Source organism: Oncorhynchus nerka, unplaced genomic scaffold, assembly GCF_034236695.1.
Source record: "Oncorhynchus nerka isolate Pitt River unplaced genomic scaffold, Oner_Uvic_2.0 unplaced_scaffold_2085, whole genome shotgun sequence".
Classification (NCBI taxonomy): Eukaryota; Metazoa; Chordata; class Actinopteri; order Salmoniformes; family Salmonidae; genus Oncorhynchus; species Oncorhynchus nerka.
In genome coordinates, this window is record NW_027039252.1 from 22,450 (window position 1) to 46,095 (window position 23,646).

The following is a 23,646-nucleotide window of genomic DNA, read 5'->3' on the forward strand; positions in this document are numbered from 1 at the left end:
TCTGTTATGTCCAGATGGAGAGTTCTGTTATGTGATGGAGAGGGTTTAGTTCTGTTATGTCCTGATGGAGAGGGTGGGTTAGTTCTGTTATGTCCTGATGGAGAGGGTGGGTTAGTTCTGTTATGTCCTGATGGAGAGGGTGGGTTAGTTCTGTTATGTCCTGATGGAGAGGGTGGGTTAGTTCTGTTATGTCCTGATGGAGAGGGTGGGTTAGTTCTGTTATGGAGAGGGTCTGTTATGTCCTGATGGAGAGGGTGGGTTAGTTCTGTTATGTCCTGATGGAGAGGGTGTGTTAGTTCTGTTATGTCCTGATGGAGAGGGTGGGTTAGTTAGTTCTGATTATGTCCTGATGGAGAGGGTGGGTTAGTTCTGTTATGTCCTGATGGAGAGGGTGGGTTAGTTCTGTTATGTCCTGATGGAGAGGGTGGGTTAGTTCTGTTATGTCCTGATGGAGAGGGTGGGTTAGTTCTGTTATGTCCTGATGGAGAGGGTGGGTTAGTTCTGTTATGTCCTGATGGAGAGGGTGGGTTAGTTCTGTTATGTCCTGATGGAGAGGGTGGGTTAGTTCTGTTATGTCCTGATGGAGAGGGTGGGTTAGTTCTGTTAGTTATGTTATGTCCTGATGGAGAGGGTGTGTTAGTGGGTTAGTTCTGTTATGTCCAGATGGAGAGGGTGGGTTAGTTCTGTTATGTCCTGATGGAGAGGGTGGGTTAGTTCTGTTATGTCCTGATGGAGAGGGTGGGTTAGTTCTGTTATGTCCTGATGGAGAGGGTGTGTTAGTTCTGTTATGTCCTGATGGAGACAAATACCTCCCATTGAATCTTCATGACTCCATGTTAAAGCAGATTGTGAATGAAAGATGTATTTTATGCATTATGTTGCCATTAAATGGGATCAAGCCCTGTTTTTATGGACTACTGCACCTTCATAACCAAGCACACACACATACCCACAGGAACACGACGCACGCACGCACACACACACATACACACACACACACACCCACAGGAACACAACGCACGCACGCACACACACACACACAGACACACACACACACACCCACAGGAACACAACGCACGCACGCACACACACACACACATACACACTCACACTCACACAATGCACGCACGCACGCACACACACACACACACACACTCACACTCACACTCACACTCACACACACCCACAGGAACACAAAGCAAACACACACACACACACACACACACACACACACACACACACACACAGAGGAACACAACGCACGCACGCACCCACACACACACTCACACACAGAAGACTTGAAATGATTAACACTGGACGTCACCAGCCATATTTGAATACTAGGATAGATGACATCTCTTCTGAAACCAAATAAGGAAAAGTCTCCACCCCAAACAGAGGCACAGGTAAGAATCATATTATATGAATGCTTTATGACACATCTAGAAATGTATTATTATTATCAACCAATGTTGAATATTGTTTTATCTTTTGATATATACTTTTTTTTTATATATATATGCAAGTGTTATTGGTTGGTTGATTAAAGTTGAATGTGTAAAGTGAATTGAGGCTCAGTTGTCTGTGCAGAATTCCAACAGCAGAGGGCGCTACACTACAGATTTTTTTTTTGCCACAGACGTGGCTGTTTCAATGCGTTTGTATGTGTTCCCAATAGGAATAGACTATGTGTCCTTCAGCACTCTACTCTGGATCGTTCCAATCTGGTTTGCTAAGGGTGAGCTAAATGTACGCTGAACCTTCAAATACCTGAAATACTTGATATTTAATCACAAAAGCGTAAAAAAAATATCCATGCCACTCTTGGATAGGATTATTAGAAGGATGTAAAGCTCAATCCAAAACCATACACAAAAGGGGATTCATTTTGGATCGTTCTACAGTTGTAGAAAAGTAGTAGCTTCAAGCCGGAATCCTTTAATGATGAAACTGCGATATGACGTCATGGCAACGCGCGTCAGAACAGCAGAAAATGTGCTGATTTTTTACCATGTTGCGCCATGCTCCTCACCTCCGCTTCATCAACAAAACAAAAACAATAACGACAGCGGTGGGGCGGACAGTGGTGCTGTTTCCCCTAGTGTAGATTCCATGTTTAACAGTGGTGCTGTTTCCCCTAGTGTAGATTCCATCTGTAACAGTGGTGCTGTTTCCCCTAGTGTAGATTCCATGTTTAAGTGGTGCTGTTTCCCCTAGTGTAGATTCCATGTTTAAGTGGTGCTGTTTCCCCTAGTGTAGATTCCATCTGTAACAGTGGTGCTGTTTCCCCTAGTGTAGATTCCATGTTTAAGTGGTGCTGTTTCTCCTAGTGTAGATTCCATGTTTAAGTGGTGCTGTTTCTCCTAGTGTAGATTCCTTATTTAACAGTGGTGCTGTTTCTCCTAGTGTAGATTCCATGTTTAAGTGGTGCTGTTTCCCCTAGTGTAGATTCCATGTTTAAATGGTGCTGTTTCCCTTAGTGTAGATTCCATGTTTAAATGGTGCTGTTTCAGTGTAGATTCCATGTTTAAATGGTGCTGTTTCCCTAGTGTAGATTCCTTATTTAACAGTGGTGCTGTTTCTGTTTCCCTAGTGTAGATTCCTTATTTAACAGTGGTGCTGTTTCCATGTTTAAGTGGTGCTGTTTCCCTAGTGTAGATTCCTTATTTAACAGTGGTGCTGTTTCCCTAGTGTAGATTCCATTATTTAACAGTGGTGCTGTTTCCCCTAGTGTAGATTCCATGTTTAACAGTGGTGCTGTTTCCCCTAGTGTAGATTCCATGTTTAAGTGGTGCTTAATTCCATGTGGTGCTGTTTCTCCTAGTGTAGATTCCTTATTTAACAGTGGTGCTGTTTCTCCTAGTGTAGATTCCATGTTTAAGTGGTGCTGTTTCCCTAGTGTAGATTCCATGTTTAAATGGTGCTGTGGTGCTGTTTCTGTTTCCCTAGTGTAGATTCCATGTTTATGGTTAAGATTCCTTATTTAACAGTGGTGCTGTTTCCCTAGTGTAGATTCCATGTTTAAGATTCCTTATTTAACAGTGGTGCTGTTTCCCTTTAGATTCCTAACAGTGTAGATTCCTTTATTTGCTGTTTCCCTGGTGTAATTCCATGTTTAAGTGGTGCTGTTTCTGTTTCTAGTGTAGATTCCATGTTTAAGTGGTGCTGTTTCCCCTAGTGTAGATTCCTTATTTAACAGTGGTGCTGTTTCCCCATGTTTAACAGTGGTGCTGTTTCCCTAGTGTAGATTCCAGTGTAGATTCCTTATTTAACAAGTGGTGCTGTTTCCCATCTGTAACAGTGGTGCTGTTTCCCATGTTTAAGTGTGCTGTTTCCCTAGATTCCTGTTTATGTTTCCCTAGTGTAGATTCCATGTTTAACAGTGGTGCTGTTTCCCTAGTGTAGATTCCATGTTTAACAGTGGTGCTGTTTCCCTAGTGTAGATTCCATGTTTAAGTGGTGCTGTTTCCCCTAGTGTAGATTCCTAGTGTAGATTTAACAGTGGTGCTGTTTTCCATCCTAGTGTAGATTCCAACAGTGGTTTAGATTCCAGTTTAACAGGTGCTGTTTCCCATGTTTAACAGTGGTGCTGTTTCCCTAGTGTAGATTCCATGTTTAAATGGTGCTGTTTCTAGTGTAGATTCCATGTTTAAGTGGTGCTGTTTCCCTAGTGTAGATTCCTTATTTAACAGTGGTGCTGTTTCCCTAGTGTAGATTCCATGTTTAAGTGGTGCTGTTTTCCCTAGTGTAGATTCCTTATTTAACCAGTGGTGCTGTGTTTCCCAACATTTTCCCTAGTGTAGAATTTAACAGTGGTGCTGTTTCTCCCCTCACGTGTGCTGTTTCCTAACTTCCATGTTTAAGTGGTGCCTCCTCCCAGAACAGTGGTGCTGTTTCCCTAGTGTAGATTCTATTTAACAGTGGTGCTGTTTCCCGTCCTGGTGTAGATTCCATGTTTAAGGCTGTTTCCCTAGTGTAGATTCCTGTTTAAGTGGTGCTGTTACCATTAAACAGTGTGCTGTTTCCTGTGTAGATTCCATGTTTAACAGTGGTGCTGTTTCCTAACATTCCATGTTTAAGGTGGCCCGTTAGATTCCTTATTTAACTGGTGCTGTTTCCCTGAGTGTTCATGTTTAAGTGGTGCTGTTTTCCCTAGTGTAGAACCTTGGCCTCCCATGATCTCTACAACCGTCCATGTGTTCCTCCCAGAGCCTGAACCCTTATTTAACAGTGGTGCTGTTTCCTGCCTCACACAGGAAGCGGCGCAGGTCCTAATCCAGGCACTTGTCATCTCCCGTCTGGATTACTGCAACTCGCTGTTGGCTGGGCTCCCTGCCTGTGCCATTAAACCCCTACAACTCATCCAGAACAGTGCCGCAGCCCGTCTGGTGTTCAACCTTCCCAAGTTCTCTCCCCACGTCACCCCGCTCCTCCGCTCCCTCCACTGGCTTCCAGTTGAAGCTCGCATCCGAAGACCATGGTGCTTGCCTACGGAGCTGTGAGGGGAACGGCACCTCAGTACCTCCAGGCTCTGATCAGGCCCTACACCCAAACAAGGGCACTGCGTTCATCCACCTCTGGCCTGCTCGCCTCCCTACCACTGAGGAAGACAGTTCCCGCTCAGCCCAGTCAAAACTGTTCGCTGCTCTGGCCCCCAATGGTGGAACAAACTCCCTCACGACGCCAGGACAGCGGAGTCAATCACCACCTTCCGGAGACACCTGAAACCCCACCTCTTTAAGGAATACCTAGGATAGGATAAAGTAATCCCTCTCACCCCCTCCCCTTAAAAGATTTAGATGCACTACTGTTCCACTGGATGTCATAAGGTGAATGCACCAATTTGTAAGTCGCTCTGGATAAGAGCCGTCTACTAAATGACTTAAATGTAATGTAAATGTAGTGTAGATTCCTTATTTAACAGTGGTGCTGTTTTTTCCCCATCTTTAGGCAGTGTAGAACCCACAGCCCTAACACAGTTCCAGGCTTGATTTAACAGTGGTGCTCATCCCCTAACACTGGCCTTTTCCTCTGAGAGAATCCACAGCCCTAACAGCCTCTGTAGATTCCTTAATGGAAGAATCCACAGCTGTATGACAGCTTGAGAGAATCAGAACACAGTATGACCTCTGTTCCACAGCCCTAACACAGTATGACCTCTATAGTGGATCCACAGCCCTAACACAGTATGACCTATGTGAGAGAATCCACAGCCCTAACACAGTATGACCTATGTGCCCTAAATGACTTAAAGAGATCCACAGCCCTAACACAGTATGACCTCTAATTGGAGAGAATCCACAGCCCTAACACAGTATGACCTCTAGTGAGAGAATCCACAGCCCTAACACAGTATGACCTCTAATAGGAGAGAATCCACAGCCCTAACACAGTATGACCTATGTGAGAGAATCCACAGCCCTAACACAGTATGACCTATGTGAGAGAATCCACAGCCCTAACACAGTATGACCTATGTGAGAGAATCCACAGCCCTAACACAGTATGACCTATGTGAGAGAATCCACAGCCCTAACACAGTATGACCTATGTGAGAGAATCCACAGCCCTAACACAGTATGACCTCTAATTGGAGAGAATCCACAGCCCTAACACAGTATGACCTCTAATATGAGAGAATCCACAGCCCTAACACAGTATTTCCTCTAATAGGAGAGAAGCTAGGAGGAGGAGGAGGAGGAGGAGGAGGAGGAGGAGTAGAGAGAGGTGGAGGAATGTTTTTGTTAAATGTAGGTCTCTGCCATAGGGCATCTCAGAAACATGCAGACTCTCTCAGCCACACTGTGACCTCACATTCCCTAATGTCTAAGACTAATACGCAGTTACCCCACAGCCATGCCTGCTCTCTGTGATGTCTAAGACATGGAAGTGTGTGTGTGTGTGTGGGGGGGGGGGGCTGCCTTTTTTGTGTGTACTGCCTGCCTTTTTTGTTGGCTGTTGAGTCTGTGTCTACATGACTCTAACCCTCACCTTAGATGTTTGAGTAGTTAGGTTGTTTACACAGGAATGTTAATTATCAAATAATGTTTGAATGTTGTATGTCAGGGAAAGGCATCTTTGATGGGGGTGGAGCCACACATGTTGATATCAGGACAAGTTAACAACAGGAAGCTACAGAAGCTAAATGGCCATAAATGTTTACTGCTTTTAGACCTGTCCACAAATGAATATAGTTGCTTCAGAGTTCGTTTTGATATTTCAACCTGCGTGTCCTCATCGTGTCTGTTGTGGATGGACAAAATCAACCTGCGCGCGATGGCGCACGCGAATGCGCCCCGGCTAGTCTGCATGTTAGACTTAATTTGCCTCAATTCTACACTTTGCCGTGGGGCAATAGAGAAAATGTTACATCTTAAATATTAAAGTAAGTTTGCTGCAATTTTACATTGTTTCCCATGGCGCATTGAGGAGATTTAACAATTGTATAACTAATTTCATGCAATTCTATTAATTTTGCAGAGAAAAATGTTTGCAGGTTTTTTTAAATATAATATCTGAGTGACTAACAAAATCAATGGTCGGTTATTTGACCATGATTACTAGAAGTTTAGATAGTCTAGCCAGCTAACTTAGTCTGTCATGTAAAACCAGTCATCCAGCGGGGCAAAACACAACCGCATTCAGCGTTAAGTGATCTGAGTGAGCATTCAAGTGTGTAAGCTAACTACAACCCCCACACACACACACACACACACACACACACACACACATACACATACACATTCTCAGACATTTGTGAATTATTATTCAACAAATGACAGTATGTCATCGTTTCCATTACAGTAATCAGCGTCTCGGCGTGGAAGTTGAGGAATCCCGATTGGATTTCACTGATGGCGATGAACCCATATCAACATTTCATGCCGATGAGAACAAGACCTCCCGTAGTTCCCCTGGTCGCCTGTCGTATCTTTCTCCCAGTAAGAGTATTGTACTGTGGTTATTCAGGACCACGCCCCAGTGGACAGCTCCTCTAGTCACTTGACTAACCAAGTCCTCTGCTATAGTAGGGCTACTTAAAAGGGGAATTAACTACTAGGTTTTACTTGGGACAACTTTGGATATTTTTCACAAACGTTTTAATTTCTTTCTTTCTGAGAATAAGACTAGTTATTGGCCATGGCAGAGAGGAAACTTCTCCCAAGAGATAGTGACGATGAAGGGTCGTTGCTGTCTAGACTGGGGACAGACAGCCCGAAACCCAGGGTAAAATTCGGCGGCATGTTCTGCAACGTGGAAGGCGCTTATGAGAATAAAACTTTAAATTTTGAGTCGTACAACAGCAGCCCCCAGTCTGTGAGGCGGCATGTTAAGATTAAGAACGAGGAGAAATGCTGGTCGGATACTTTCAGTGACACCGGGAGTGTGAGTAACTTCTCGTCGGTCAGTGAGACCAGACCAAGTGGAGACAGAGCAGTTTGGACCGAAACCGGCTCCTCCCGGGGTCAAATCGTTTACCAGACTGGACCTGGACACAGCCGTGAGCACAATGGAAAACGGGAGGTAAATCCACACCTCACAGATTTATTTTCCCCAGTTGAAGATATGTTATATTGTGCGGTGCCTGAATAGACAACATGTCAAAAGTCAATTTACAAATCCGATATGTTTTCCTCTCCGTGTTTTGAACGTATATCTTTATGGAGGAAGTTAACCTAACACAATCTAATTGATATGTAATGAATTGATCAAGTATAGCCCAGGCTATGTTTAGGCTATTCTAAGCTAGATCAATGTTTAGCCTGTAGGAGCTGTCCCAATGGGCACGGTACTGAAATGACCATTATTCTGCCCATTGGCTGCCCATGGCCTAAAGAAAGAGATCTCACATGTGTATCTGTGATTTCAACACCTGGCTACTACCACTGGTAACAGGCCCCGAGTTTTATCAAGAACACGAGTTTTAAGTGGCCACTAAATTATTGTTGCTGTGTAGGACAAAAGCCTGCCAGGATGCCTGCCTAGCCCCTATTAGCGGTAGGATGTGTGATGCCAGCCATTAGCCGGTAGGATGTGATGTGTCTGGAATATTAAACGAGCAGATGGTGCGCGAGGCAGCCGGATGTATTGTTGAAGGGAGGGCTCTGACTGGTGCGCGACAGCACTAACAAAGTAATAGTAACCTAGAACATATTGTTTCTATTATTTTGTATATTCCTATATTCACACGATCTGATCAGTAGGATAGTGTAAATTAGATTACAGAAATTGGCTCCGACGACGGATTTTAAAGCGAGGAAATAGCCTACCAAGCGGTGGTTAAATCCGTTTCTCGTATTCTTTGAAACGTCGGGAATCAAAGCTCTGCCTCCCAGTGAACCGCTACACCGGCCGGCATGTCTTACCAAGGCAAGAAGAACATTCCCCGTTTGTCGGTAGGCACTCCTCGTTCATCGGTAGGTATATACGTTTGTCGCCCCACACACCGGTATTATTTGTGATAAATCGTATTTGAATCATCTTTCTTCGATACACCCCTCACACGCACGCAACTACCGGCTACTGCTTTAGCCTATAGACTTCACAATGTCAAAGCCCGAACAAGATACTCTCTTGGTATCGAATGTCTGTTCCGTCCTGGTCATGTCATGACGTTTTCTTGAACGCTGCAAATACAATTAAAACATACAGAGTCTATGTGATGTAGGCTCACAATAAATTGTAGTGAATTGATCATGGCGGCGCCTGCCGCTATGGACTGATCAGAGAGCTGTCTCGCATTGTCGCATGTCCCCACATTTCAGTCAGTGATTTAATTGAATGGCATGCAGAATCCGGCCAAATAATAGATTTGAATTGCATATAATATCGTCCAATAAATGTTTTCCATTGAAAATACTCAACAAAGATCTCAAACGTCTCAGAGATGCATTTCTAAGTGACCACGACAGCCTATATCGTTAACCATCAAACCATGGACATCTTTCAGCCGAAACGGTCTTGTCTGAGTCTCCGAGAGCCTCTATGTCTCCTGCTAAAGGTTTCCCCTTGTCGTTAAAACGGGACAGATTCATCCATGCGGAGGAAGGGAGCACACAGTTGTACGCTATAGCAACAGAGATAGGGCGTAGTTAGCGAAGCCACACTGAATCCTCTTTTCTTCCGGGCTATTTGACACAGTGGTCTGGCTGATGCAAAGCCTACAGTACAGGGCCGCTCCTTTAACCAGCATGACCCTCATTCTCCTGCTTTGGAATGATTCTCCCCATTGTTGACGAGCAGCAGTTGAATATGAAGCCAATAAAAAGGCTACATGACTAAAATCAATACAGAGATTAAGACATAATGCCATAATTCCTAACTGTAACCAAAAGACCAGTGTGAGAGAAATGATAACTGTTCCCCGGTTACACTCTGTCTGTATGGGAGGCACTGATGGTAGCTTACTGTCTGTTCTTCTGGGGCCGTGCCTGTCTATCTGTCTCTCTATCTGCCTGTCTGTCTGCATGTAGACCTGTCTGCCCGTACGCCCATGTGTCTGTCTGTCCGTCTGCCCATCCATCAGTCTGTCTACCAGTCACATTCTAAAAAGAAATCTGCGTTAATAAAAACAACACAGGGTAAAAATCGGACAGAAAACACATGGTATTATTTTTGACCCAGCCAGTTGAGCACTTAGTTGGGTTATTGAGCTATGACCCATTGGGTCAGATCAGAAAACTGAAGGTATGGATTAGTAGGGGCGTGGCTTTCAGATAGTTATTTTAGGCCACCTGTGAGAGTAAATGTCATTCCGATCCTCTGTTCTGCTGTCTTGTCGACACGTATTTAGGTTAAGCACAGACACTTTTGAAGTTTAACGAGACTTACACAAAACGAGTGCCACAGGTGCATATGCATATCCCAATGTTGGGATGGTTACCACTTTGTTATGATATTTAAATAATCATGTTATTAACTGTATATTAAAATATGCAATGTTCAAAAAATATTGAAGGATATTTTTAATTAGCAGTGTACAGAACATAACATGATGAACAGGAATGACATTTACTCTTTCGGAATGGTCAACAAGACCTATCTGAAAGCCACGCCCCCAATAGGCCATACTTCCTGGAAATAGCATGACAATAAAAACCCATTCGATGGTTAAATTAACCCATGTTTAGGTAATCCAAAGGCATTTGCCTATTAGGGGGGCTTGGTTTTCAGAGTTATTTTTGGCCACCCGTAAGAGTAAATGTCATTCTTATTTGTCATGTTGAGTTTGTACACTGCAAATTTAAATTATCCTTCAATATTTTAGCCTATTACATATTTTATTATAAATTTAATTATATTATTATTTAAATATTTTAACAAATCTGTAACAAGCCATAAGGACATCATAGGACATCATACTCTTGTGTAAGCCTTATTAAAGCCCCAGAAGTGTCAGTGCTCAACATTAACATGTGTTGACAAGACAACAGAACAGATGGACTGGAATGACATTTACTCTCCCAGTGTTCTGATCTGATGGATCACAGCTCAGTAACCCTGCATCAACAACCCAACCTGGTTCTTCTTAAAGAAAACAATGGGTTTTTGTGACCCAACTGGCTGGGTCATATAACCCAATGTGTGTTCTGTTCAATAGTTACCCAAATTGGGTTGTTTTTAATCCCAGATATTTTTTAGAGTGCAATGTTTTTTTGTCAACCAGTAGCAGCAGTAACTCTGAACCTAAACTGTGAAGTCCTAGAGTGTAGCCCTCTGGTGTCCCTCTGGTGTCCTGGCTCTCTGTGGATCTGTCACTTTACATTATGGCTTCACTGTTGTCTTTCCCAACAGGGTCTCTCTGCCCCTAAACTCACTGAGAGTCTGTCTGTCTGTCTGTCTGTCTGTCTGTCTGTCTGTCTGTCTGTCTGTCTGTCTGTCTGTCTGTCTGTCTGTCTGTCTGTCTGTCTGTCTGTCTGTCTGTCTGTCTGTCCGTCCGTCCGTCCGTCCGTCCGTCCGTCCGTCCGTCCGTCCGTCCGTCCGTCCGTCCGTCCGTCCGTCCAAGTGTATATCATTTATCTTAACATGATGTTTCTGTAATGGTGAATGTGTGGGGTTATTTACATTTTAAGAGAAGTTATATCATTTACGTCCGTCCGTCCACTCCCCGTTGACTTTGTCCTATGACTGATGTGATCATAGTGTAAACTGAGTGCATGGTGGCATCAGCAGAGGCAGTACTAGCTGGCGGAGGAACAGCCTTTAGAGAGGGCATTGTAGTTCCCTCACCCCTCTCCTCGTTTGAGACCCCGTGCCGAGGAAAGAGGGGAGGGGAGAGAGTGACCAGGGCTAGAACTGGGGGAGAAGGAGAGAGGGGGGAGTGGAGCTGGGAGAGAGGGAAGGGGAGAGAGTGACTGGGGCACTGCCCCTACTGATAGCAGCACCGCCCCTACTGATAGCAGCACCTCCCCTACTGATAGCAGCACCTCCCCTACTGATAGCAGCACCGCCCCTACTGATAGCAGCACCTCCCCTACTGATAGCAGCACCTCCCCTACTGCCCCCCCTACTGATAGCAGCACCTCCCCTACTGATAGCAGCACCTCCCCTACTGATAGCACCTCCCCTACTGATAGCAGCACCTCCCCTACTGATAGCAGCACCTCCCCTACTGATAGCAGCACCTCCCCTACTGATAGCAGCACCTCCCCTACTGATAGCAGCACCTCCCCTACTGATAGCAGCACCTCCCCTACTGATAGCTGCTTTAGTACACATGTCTTTATATGACTGAGACCAGTGGTTGTCACCCCAAGCTACCTTAAGGTGATGGTACTACCTGTCAGTTCCTCTGGATACGAGTGTGTGTTGAATGACTAACATGTAAATGTGTATTTATGTTCCTCGCTGCTGTCGATGGTTCCTGTGTCTCCAGACTGATCGCCTCATTATCAAAGGAGGAAAGATCGTTAATGACGACCAGTCTTTCTACGCAGACGTCTATGTGGAGGATGGCACCATCAAGTAAGAAGTTACTGTTAACACACACACAGAAACATACACACACACACACAGATACACACACACACACACACACACACACAGATACACACACAGATACACAGAAACACACACACACACACACACACAGAAACACACACACACACACACACACACAGAAACACACACACACATGCACACACACACACACACAGATACACAGAAACACTGATAGCAGCACACACACTGATAGCACACACACACACACACACACACACACACACACACACACACACACACACACCTCAGATACACACACACAGAAACACAGAAACACAGACACACACACACACACACACACACACACACACAGATACACACACACAGAAACACAGACACAGACGTCTATGTGGAGGATGGCTTCATCAAGTCAGATGTTACTGTTAACACACACACAGATACACACACACACACACACACACACACACACACACAGAAACACAGATACACACACACACACACACACACACACACAGAGATACACACACACACATATACACACACACAGAAACACAGATACACACACACACACACACACACAGAGATACACACACACAGAAACACACACACACACACACACACACACACACAGACACACATGTGGACACACAAGTCAGATGTTACAACACACACACACACACACACACACACACACACACACACACACATCTATGTGGAGGATGGCCCTAACCCTAACTCTACATAGGCAGACAGAGAGGCAGACAGACATATAGGCAGACAGAGAGGCAGACAGACATATAGATACAGGTAGACAGAGGCAGACAGACAGACAGGCAGACATATAGACACAGGCAGACAGAGAGGCAGACGGACATATAGACACAGGTAGACAGAGGCAGACAGACAGGCAGGCAGACAGACATATAGACACAGGCAGACAGAGAGGCAGACAGACATATAGACACAGGCAGACAGAGAGACAGACAGACAGGCAGACACAAGCAGGCAGACAGACAGGCAGGCAGACATAGAGGCAGACAGACATAAATACGCAGGCAGACAGAGAGGCAGACAGACACACAAACTGTTGTTGCTGTTAAAATGTGACCATTGTCCTGTACCATGGCCTGTGTCCTCCTCACCAGGCAGATTGGTGAGAACCTTTTAGTTCCAGGAGGGGTGAAGACGGTTGATGCCTACGGACACATCGTGATCCCCGGTGGCATCGATGTGAACACCAGCCTCCAGACCTCCCAGCTGGGAATGAGCCCTTCAGATGACTTCTACCACGGGACCAAGGCTGCCCTGGCAGGGGGCACCACCATGATCAGTAGGGTTCCTCTATTATACTGCTGACCCTAACCCTAACTAACCCTAACTAACCCTAACTAACCCCAACCTTAACTAACCATAACCTTAACTAACCCTAACTAACCCTAACTAACCATAACTAACCCTAACTAACCATAACATTAACTAACCCTAACTAACCCTAACTAACCCTAACATTAACTAACCCTAACCATAACTAACTCTAACCTTAACTAAACCAAACCTCAACTAACCCTAACTAACCATAACTAACTCTAACCTTAACTAACCCAAACCTCAACTAACCCTATCTAACCCTAACCTTAAAACCTCTGAAGGATCTGGGTATTTGACATACCCAAATCTAACTGCCTGTAGTTCAGGCCCTGAAGCAAGGATATGCATATTCTTGGTACCATTTGAAAGGAAACACTTTGAAGTTTGTGAAAATGTGAAAGGAATGTAGAAGAATATAACACAATAGATCTGGTAAAAGATAATACAAAGGAAAAAAAACTGTTATTTTGTATTTCTTTTGGACCATCATCTTTGAAATGCAAGAGAAAGGCCATAATGTATTATTCCAGCCCAGGTGCAATTTAGCTGTTGTCCACTAGATGGGAGCACTGCATGTGCAAAGTGTTAGACTGATCCAATGAAACATTCAAAATGAACTGTTCAAAATGTTGTATCAAGACTACCCAAATGTGCCTCATTTGTTTATTAATAACTTTTCATGTTCAAAATTGTGCACTCTACTCAAACAATAGCATGGTATTATTTTACTGTAAATTGGACAGTGCAGTTAGATTAACAATAATTTAATCATTCTGCCAGTATCACATATGTCTCTGTCCTGGGATATGTTCGTGTAACTTACAACCTCATGCTAATCGCATTAGCCTACGTTAGCTCAACCTCATGCTAATCGCATTAGCATACGTTAGCTCAACCTCATCCTAATCACATTAGCCTATATTAGCTTAACTGTCCTGTGGAAGGGACACTGATCCCAAAGAGCTAACCCTAACTAACCTTAACTAAACCTATAGCCCTGAGGGAGAGATCTAACAGTATAGAGTCTATCCAGTCCACAGAGATAATATATTATACAGCACAGAGGGAGCGATAGAGAGATCTAACACTATAGAGTCTATCCAGTCCACAGAGATAATATATTATACAGCACAGAGGGAAATTAGATAAGACCTAGATTAACACTATAGAGTCTATCCAGTCCACAGAGATAATATATTATACAGCACAGAGGGAGAGATCTAACACTATAGAGTCTATCCAGTCCACAGAGATAATATATTATACAGCACAGAGGGAGCGATAGAGAGATCTAACACTATAGAGTCTATCCAGTCCACAGAGATAATATATTATACAGCACAGAGGGAGCGATAGAGAGATCTAACACTATAGAGTCTATCCAGTCCACAGAGATAATATATTATACAGCACAGAGGGAGCGATAGAGAGATCTAACACTATAGAGTCTATCCAGTCCACAGAGATAATATATTATACAGCACAGAGGGAGAGATCTAACACTATAGAGTCTATCCAGTCCACAGAGATAATATATTATACAGCACAGAGGGAGCGATAGAGAGATCTAACACTATAGAGTCTATCCAGTCCACAGAGATAATATATTATACAGCACAGAGGGAGAGATAGCGAGATCTAACACTATAGAGTCTATCCAGTCCACAGAGATAATATATTATACAGCACAGAGGGAGAGATCTAACACTATAGAGTCTATCCAGTCCACAGAGATAATATATTATACAGCACTGAGGGAGCGATAGAGAGATCTAACACTATAGAGTCTATCCAGTCCACAGAGATAATATATTATACAGCACAGAGGGAGAGATAGCGAGATCTAACACTATAGAGTCTATCCAGTCCACAGAGATAATATATTATACAGCACAGAGGGAGAGATAGCGAGATGTAACACCATAGAGTCTTTCCAGTCCACAGAGATAATATATTATACAGCACAGAGGGAGAGATAGCGAGATGTAACACCATAGAGTCTTTCCAGTCCACAGAGATAATATATTATACAGCACAGAGGGAGAGATAGCGAGATGTAACACCATAGAGTCTTTCCAGTCCACAGAGATAATATATTATATAGCACTGAGGGAGAGATCTAACACTATAGAGTCTATCCAGTCCACAGAGATAATATATTATACAGCACAGAGGGAGAGATAGAGAGATCTAACACTATAGAGTCTATCCAGTCCACAGAGATAATATATTATACAGCACAGAGGGAGAGATCTAACACTATAGAGTCTATCCAGTCCACAGAGATAATATATTATACAGCACAGAGGGAGAGATAGCGAGATCTAACACTATAGAGTCTATCCAGTCCACAGAGATAATATATTATACAGCACAGAGGGAGAGATCTAACACTATAGAGTCTATCCAGTCCACAGAGATAATATATTATACAGCACAGAGGGAGAGATCTAACACTATAGAGTCTATCCAGTCCACAGAGATAATATATTATACAGCACAGAGGAAGAGATCTAACACTATAGAGTCTATCCAGTCCACAGAGATAATATATTATACAGCACAGAGGGAGAGATCTAACACTATAGAGTCTATCCAGTCCACAGAGATAATATATTATACAGCACAGAGGGAGAGATAGCGAGATGTAACACCATAGAGTCTTTCCGAGTCCACAGAGATAATATATTATATAGCACTGATGGAGAGATCTAACACTATAGAGTCTTTCCAGTCCACAGAGATAATATATTATACAGCACAGAGGGAGAGATAGCGAGATGTAACACCATAGAGTCTTTCCATGTCCACAGAGATAATATATTATATAGCACTGAGAGAGAGATCTAACACTATAGAGTCTATCCAGTCCACAGAGATAATATATTATACAGCACAGAGGGAGAGATAGAGAGATCTAACACTATAGAGTCTTTTCAGTCCACAGAGATAATATATTATACAGCACTGAGAGAGAGATCTAACACTATAGAGTCTATCCAGTCCACAGAGATAATATATTATACAGCACTGAGAGAGAAATCTAACACTATAGAGTCTTTTCAGTCCACAGAGATTATATAATATACAGGGAGAGGAAGGTAGGAGGGTGTGGTACAGGGAGAGAGAGGTGGTTTAGGGAGAGGGAGGGAGGTGGAACAGGGAGAGGGATGGAGGGAGGTGGAACAGGGAGAGAGAGGTGGTATAGGGAGAGGGAGGGAGGTGGAACAGGGAGAGGGATGGAGGTGGTATATGTAGAGGGAGGGAGGTGGAACAGGGAGAGGGATGGAGGGAGGTGGAACGGGAGAGAGAGGTGGTATAGGGAGAGGGAGGGAGGTGGAACAGGGAGAGGGATGGAGGGAGATGGAACATGGAGAGGGATGGAGGTGGAACAGGGAGAGAGAGGTGGTATAGGGAGAGGGAGGGGTAGGGCAGCTGGCTCTGGGTCAGAGGGAGACAATTTGTGTTCCTTTGTGGCAGCGAGTGAGACAGGCTGAGAGGGAATCTCTCTGAGCAGTTAGAGACAGGGGGGGGCGACGGAGGAGAGCTGGAGGAGAGGAGAGCATGTCTGAGTGCTGCAGTTAGATCATATGAAACCGGGTCATGCTATCCCAGCCTGTCAGAGAGACTTTACTCTGAACTCTTTACCCTCAAACCGTCCCCCTGCTCCTATTAGATCTGTGTAAACAGCAGCACAGACCCCATACGGCTGTTATGTGAGCTGTGTTTTTAGGGATGGAACATTGGAGGAAATATCAGCCTGATGTTTTTAATGGATACTGCTGTGACTTTGCGTCGTCTACGTTATTCTTGGATCGTCATCGATCTTGAATGAAAGAAACTGAGTTGAAGTTCTCTGCTCAATGTGTGGTTTCCTCTCTCCCCTGTCAGTCCCATAGTTGACCCTGTCCTCCTCTTCTTCTCTCCTGTCCTCAAGTTGACCTGGTCCTCTTCTTCTCTCTCCTGTCCTCTAGTTGACCTGGTCCTCTTCTTCTCTCCTGTCCTCTAGTTAACCTGGTCCTCCTCTTCTTCTCTCCTGTCCTATAGTTGACCTGGTCTTCTTCTTCTCTCCTGTCCTATAGTTGACCTGGTCCTCTTCTTCTCTCCTGTCCTCTAGTTAACCTGGTCCTCCTCTTCTTCTCACCTGTCCTATAGTTGACCTGGTCTTCTTCTTCTCTCCTGTCCTGTAGTTGACCTGGTCTTCTTCTTCTCTCCTGTCCTGTAGTTGACCTGGTCTTCTTCTTCTCTCCTGTCCTCTAGTTGACCTGGTCCTCTTCTTCTCTCCCGTCCTCTAGTTGACCATGTGGTCCCTGAGCCTGGTGCCAGCCTCCTGGGGGCCTACGACCAGTGGAAGGACATAGCAGACAGGGGGTCTTGCTGTGATTACTCCCTCCACATGGACATCACCCGCTGGCACGACGGACTCTTTGAGGAGATGGAGAGTCTAGTGAAGGATAAAGGTATTGTTTCAGGATGTTCTGGATCTACCTGTGTAGATAGTACCTGATGTTCTGGATCTACCTGTGTAGATAGTACCTGATGTTCTGGATCTACCTGTGTAGATAGTACCTGATGTTCTGGATCTACCTGTGTAGATAGTACCTGATGTTCTGGATCTACCTGTGTAGATAGTACCTGATGTTCTGGATCTACCTGTGTAGATAGTACCTGATGTTCTAGATCTACCTGTGTAGATAGTACCTGATGTTCTAGATCTACCTGTGTAGATAGTACCTGATGTTCTGGATCTACCTGTGTAGATAGTACCTGATGTTCTGGATCTACCTGTGTAGATAGTACCTGATGTTCTGGATCTACCTGTGTAGATAGTACCTGATGTTCTGGATCTACCTGTGTAGATAGTACCTGTGTCTGTCTTCAGATCTCAATCTGTCTGACACAAAACCACCCAATATGACTCTTAAATAATTTCCTTACCATATAACTACTAGATGAGAATACATTAGGTGATATTACCACAAATAACACTTGGAAGGGGTCATGTCCAGCTGTTAATGGTGTTGTGGTAATGTGTCTGATACTGTGTTAATGGTGTTGAGGTAATGTGTCTGATACTGTGTTGTTAATGGTAATGTGTCTGATACTGTGTTAATGGTGTTGTGGTAATGTGTCTGATACTGTGTTAATGGTGTTGTGGTAATGTGTCTGATACTGTGTTGTTAATGGTAATGTGTCTGATACTGTGTTAATGGTGTTGAGGTAATGTGTCTGATACTGTGTTGTTAATGGTAATGTGTCTGATACTGTGTTAATGGTGTTGTGGTAATGTGTCTGATACTGTGTTGTTAATGGTAATGTGTCTGATACTGTGTTAATGGTGTTGAGGTAATGTGTCTGATACTGTGTTGTTAATGGTAATGTGTCTGATACTGTGTTAATGGTGTTGTGGTAATGTGTCTGATACTGTGTTGTTAATGGTAATGTGTCTGATACTGTGTTGTTAATGGTAATGTGTCTGATACTGTGTTGTTAATGGTAATGTGTCTGATACTGTGTTAATGGTGTTGTGGTAATGTGTCTGATACTGTGTTGTTAATGGTAATGTGTCTGATACTGTGTTGTTTATGGTAATGTGTCTGATACTGTGTTGTTAATGGTGTTGAGGTAATGTGTCTGATACTGTGTTGTTAATGGTAATGTGTCTGATACTGTGTTAATGGTGTTGTGGTAATGTGTCTGATACTGTGTTGTTAATGGTGTTGTGGTAATGTGTCTGATACTGTGTTGTTAATGGTAATGTGTCTGATACTGTGTTGTTAATGGTGTTGAGGTAATGTGTCTGATACTGTGTTGTTAATGGTAATGTGTCTGATACTGTGTTAATGGTGTTGTGGTAATGTGTCTGATACTGTGTTGTTAATGGTGTTGTGGTAATGTGTCTGATACTGTGTTGTTAATGGTAATGTGTCTGATACTGTGTTAATGGTGTTGAGGTAATGTGTCTGATACTGTGTTGTTAATGGTGTTGTGTCTGATACTGTGTTAATGGTGTTGTGGTAATGTATCTGATACTGTGTTGTTAATGGTAATGTGTCTGATACTGTGTTGTTAATGGTAATGTGTCTGATACTGTGTTAATGGTGTTGTGGTAATGTGTCTGATACTGTGTTGTTAATGGTAATGTGTCTGATACTGTGTTAATGGTGTTGTGGTAATGTGTCTGATACTGTGTTGTTAATGGTAATGTGTCTGATACTGTGTTGTTAATGGTAATGTGTCTGATACTGTGTTGTTAATGGTGTTGTGGTAATGTGTCTGATACTGTGTTGTTAATGGTAATGTGTCTGATACTGTGTTAATGGTGTTTGTTAATGGTAATGTGTCTGATACTGTGTTGTTAATGGTGTTGTGGTAATGTGTCTGATACTGTGTTGTTAATGGTAATGTGTCTGATACTGTGTTGTTAATGGTCTGATACTGTGGTAATGTAATGTCTGATACTGTGTTGTTAATGGTAATGTGTCTGATACTGTGTCTGATAATGGTGTTGTGGTAATGTGTCTGATACTGTGTTGTTAATGGTGTTGTGGTAATGGTAATGTGTCTGATACTGTGTTGTTAATGGTAATGTGTCTGATACTGTGTTAATGGTGTTGTGTTGATAATGGTAATGTGTCTGATACTGTGTTGTTAATGGTGTTGTGTCTGATACTGTGTTAATGGTGTTGTGGTAATGTATCTGATACTGTGTTGTTAATGGTAATGTGTCTGATACTGTGTTGTTAATGGTAATGTGTCTGATACTGTGTTGTTAATGGTGTTGTGGTAATGTGTCTGATACTGTGTTGTTAATGGTAATGTATCTGATACTGTGTTAATGGTGTGTCTGTGGTTGTTATGTGTCTGATACTGTGTTAATGGTGTTGTGGTAATGTAATGTCTGATACTGTGTTGTTAATGGTAATGTGTCTGATACTGTGTTGTTAATGGTAATGGTCTGATACTGTGTTAATGGTGTTGTGGTAATGTGTCTGATACTGTGTTGTTAATGGTAATGTTGTGTGTTGTTCTGATACTGTGTTGTTAATGGTAATGTGTCTGATACTGTGTTGTTAATGGTGTACTGTGTTGTTAATGGTAATGTATCTGATACTGTGTTGTTAATGGTGTTGTGGTAATGTGTCTGATACTGTGTTGATAATGGTGTTGGGGTAATGTATCTGATACTGTGTTAATGGTGTTGTGGTAATGTGTCTGATACTGTGTTGTTAATGGTAATGTGTCTGATACTGTGTTGTTAATGGTAATGTGTCTGATACTGTGTTGATAATGGCGTTGTGGTAATGTGTCTGATACTGTGTTGTTAATGGTGTTGTGGTAATGTGTCTGATACTGTGTTGTTAATGGTGTTGTGGTAATGTATCTGATACTGTGTTGTTAATGGTAATGTGTCTGATACTGTGTTGTTAATGGTAATGTGTCTGATACTGTGTTGTTAATGGTGTTGTGGTAATGTGTCTGATACTGTGTTGTTAATGGTAATGTGTCTGATACTGTGTTGATAATGGTAATGTGTCTGATACTGTGTTGTTAATGGTGTTGTGGTAATGTGTCTGATACTGTGTTAATGGTGTTGTGGTAATGTATCTGATACTGTGTTGTTAATGGTAATGTGTCTGATACTGTGTTGATAATGGTAATGTGTCTGATACTGTGTTGTTAATGGTGTTGTGGTAATGTGTCTGATACTGTGTTGTTAATGGTAATGTGTCTGATACTGTGTTGTTAATGGTAATGTGTCTGATACTGTGTTGTTAATGGTAATGTGTCTGATACTGTGTTAATGGTGTTGTGGTAATGTGTCTGATACTGTGTTGTTAATGGTAATGTGTCTGATACTGTGTTAATGGTGTTGTGGTAATGTGTCTGATACTGTGTTGTTAATGGTAATGTGTCTGATACTGTGTTAATGGTGTTGTGGTAATGTGTCTGATACTGTGTTGTTAATGGTAATGTGTCTGATACTGTGTTGTTAATGGTAATGTGTCTGATACTGTGTTGTTAATGGTAATGTATCTGATACTGTGTTGTTAATGGTGTTGTGGTAATGTGTCTGATACTGTGTTGTTAATGGTAATGTGTCTGATACTGTGTTGTTAATGGTGTTGAGGTAATGTATCTGATACTGTGTTGTTAATGGTAATGTGTCTGATACTGTGTTGTTAATGGTAATGTATCTGATACTGTGTTGTTAATGGTGTTGTGGTAATGTGTCTGATACTGTGTTGTTAATGGTAATGTGTCTGATACTGTGTTGTTAATGGTAATGTGTCTGATACTGTGTTGTTAATGGTAATGTGTCTGATACTGTGTTAATGGTGTTGTGGTAATGTGTCTGATACTGTGTTGTTAATGGTGTTGTGGTAATGTGTCTGATACTGTGTTGTTAATGGTAATGTATCTGATACTGTGTTGTTAATGGTGTTGTGGTAATGTGTCTGATACTGTGTTGTTAATGGTAATGTGTCTGATACTGTGTTAATGGTGTTGTGGTAATGTGTCTGATACCGTGTTGTTAATGGTAATGTATCTGATACTGTGTTAATGGTGTTGTTAATGGTAATGTGTCTGATACTGTGTTAATGGTGTTGTGGTAATGTGTCTGATACTGTGTTGTTAATGGTAATGTGTCTGATACTGTGTTGTTAATGGTAATGTGTCTGATACTGTGTTGTTAATGGTGTTGTGGTAATGTGTCTGATACTGTGTTGTTAATGGTAATGTGTCTGATACTGTGTTGTTAATGGTAATGTGTCTGATACTGTGTTGTTAATGGTGTTGTGGTAATGTGTCTGATACTGTGTTGTTAATGGTAATGTGTCTGATACTGTGTTGTTAATGGTAATGTGTCTGATACTGTGTTGTTAATGGTAATGTGTCTGATACTGTGTTGTTAATGGTAATGTGTCTGATACTGTGTTGTTAATGGTGTTGTGGTAATGTATCTGATACTCTGCTGTTAGGAGAATACAGTGGTGTAGTTTTACTTTGAATCCCCCATGAGTCTCATGAAGAGCTACTTTCCTGCTGCTCTGCCTCCCTCATGTCAATGGAACACACACACACACACACACACACACACACACACACACACACACACACACACACACACACACACACACACACCTGTGTCCGTGCAGCTAGACGATTACTGCAGGTGACAACACAACACTAGAGACACATACTGTACATGAGACGATGTCCACACTCACTAATCCACACAGACAGCCAGCCAGCCCACCAACTCTCTCTCACCCAGCTGAACTACACTCACTCATCCACACAGACAGCCAGCCAGCCCACCAACTCTCTCTCACCCAGCTGTACTACACTCACTAATCCACACAGACACACTCACTAATCCACACAGACAGCCAGCCAGCCCACCAACTCTCTCTCACCCAGCTGAACTACACTCACTAATCCACACAGACAGCCAGCCAGCCCACCAACTCTCTCTCACCCAGCTGAACTACACTCACTAATCCACACAGACAGCCAGTCAGCCAGTCAGCCCACCAACTCTCTCTCACCGAGCTGAACTACACTCACTAATCCACACAGACAGCCAGTCAGCCCACCAACTCTCTCTCACCCAGCTGAACTACACTCACTCATGCACTCACACACACACAAAACCACTCACTCACTCACTCACTCACTCACTCACTCACTCACTCACTCACTCACTCACTCACTCACTCACTCACTCACTCACTCACTCACTCACTCACTCACTCACTCACACAACCACACAACCACACAACCACACACACACACAACCATATGCACACACAGGAGCGCACAGACATATAGACACATCTGCACATGCTTGTGATTTTCAAATGCGAGAAATTCAATTCCTTGAAATGGTTTGAAATGTGTTATGTTTGAATTTCTCCAGGAGTCAATTCCTTCTTGATCTTCATGGCTTACAAGGACAAATTCCAGAGCTCAGATAGTCAGGTAAGTCTTATTTCTTCAGAGAGTTTATTCAGACGTCTCTAAAATGTAATGTAAACAATAACCTTGGGTGTTTCTCCATATGCATACTACCGGGCTCCGTACTCTCACTCTCTCACCTTGGGTGTTTCTCCATATGCATACTACCGTGCTCCGTACTCTCACTCTCTCACCTTGGGTGTTTCTCCATATGCATACTACCGTGCTCCGTACTCTCACGCTCTCACCTTGGGTGTTTCTCCATATGCATACTACCGTGCTCCGTACTCTCACGCTCTCACCTTGGGTGTTTCTCCATATGCATACTACCGTGCTCTGTACTCTCACGCTCTC

General features: G+C 43.1%; 1 protein-coding gene across 1 annotated transcript; it reads left to right on the forward strand.

Moving 5' to 3' along the window:
* Positions 1 to 7,044: 7,044 nt before the first annotated feature.
* Positions 7,045 to 23,316, forward strand: LOC135567424 (dihydropyrimidinase-related protein 2-like; the record flags this gene model as incomplete). Its single annotated transcript, XM_065014822.1, has 5 exons — positions 7,045 to 7,524; positions 11,876 to 11,964; positions 13,107 to 13,291; positions 17,625 to 17,789; positions 23,255 to 23,316. Coding segments are annotated over exons 1-5 (885 nt in total), but the record flags the coding sequence as incomplete, so codon positions are not given.
* Positions 23,317 to 23,646: the final 330 nt, after the last annotated feature.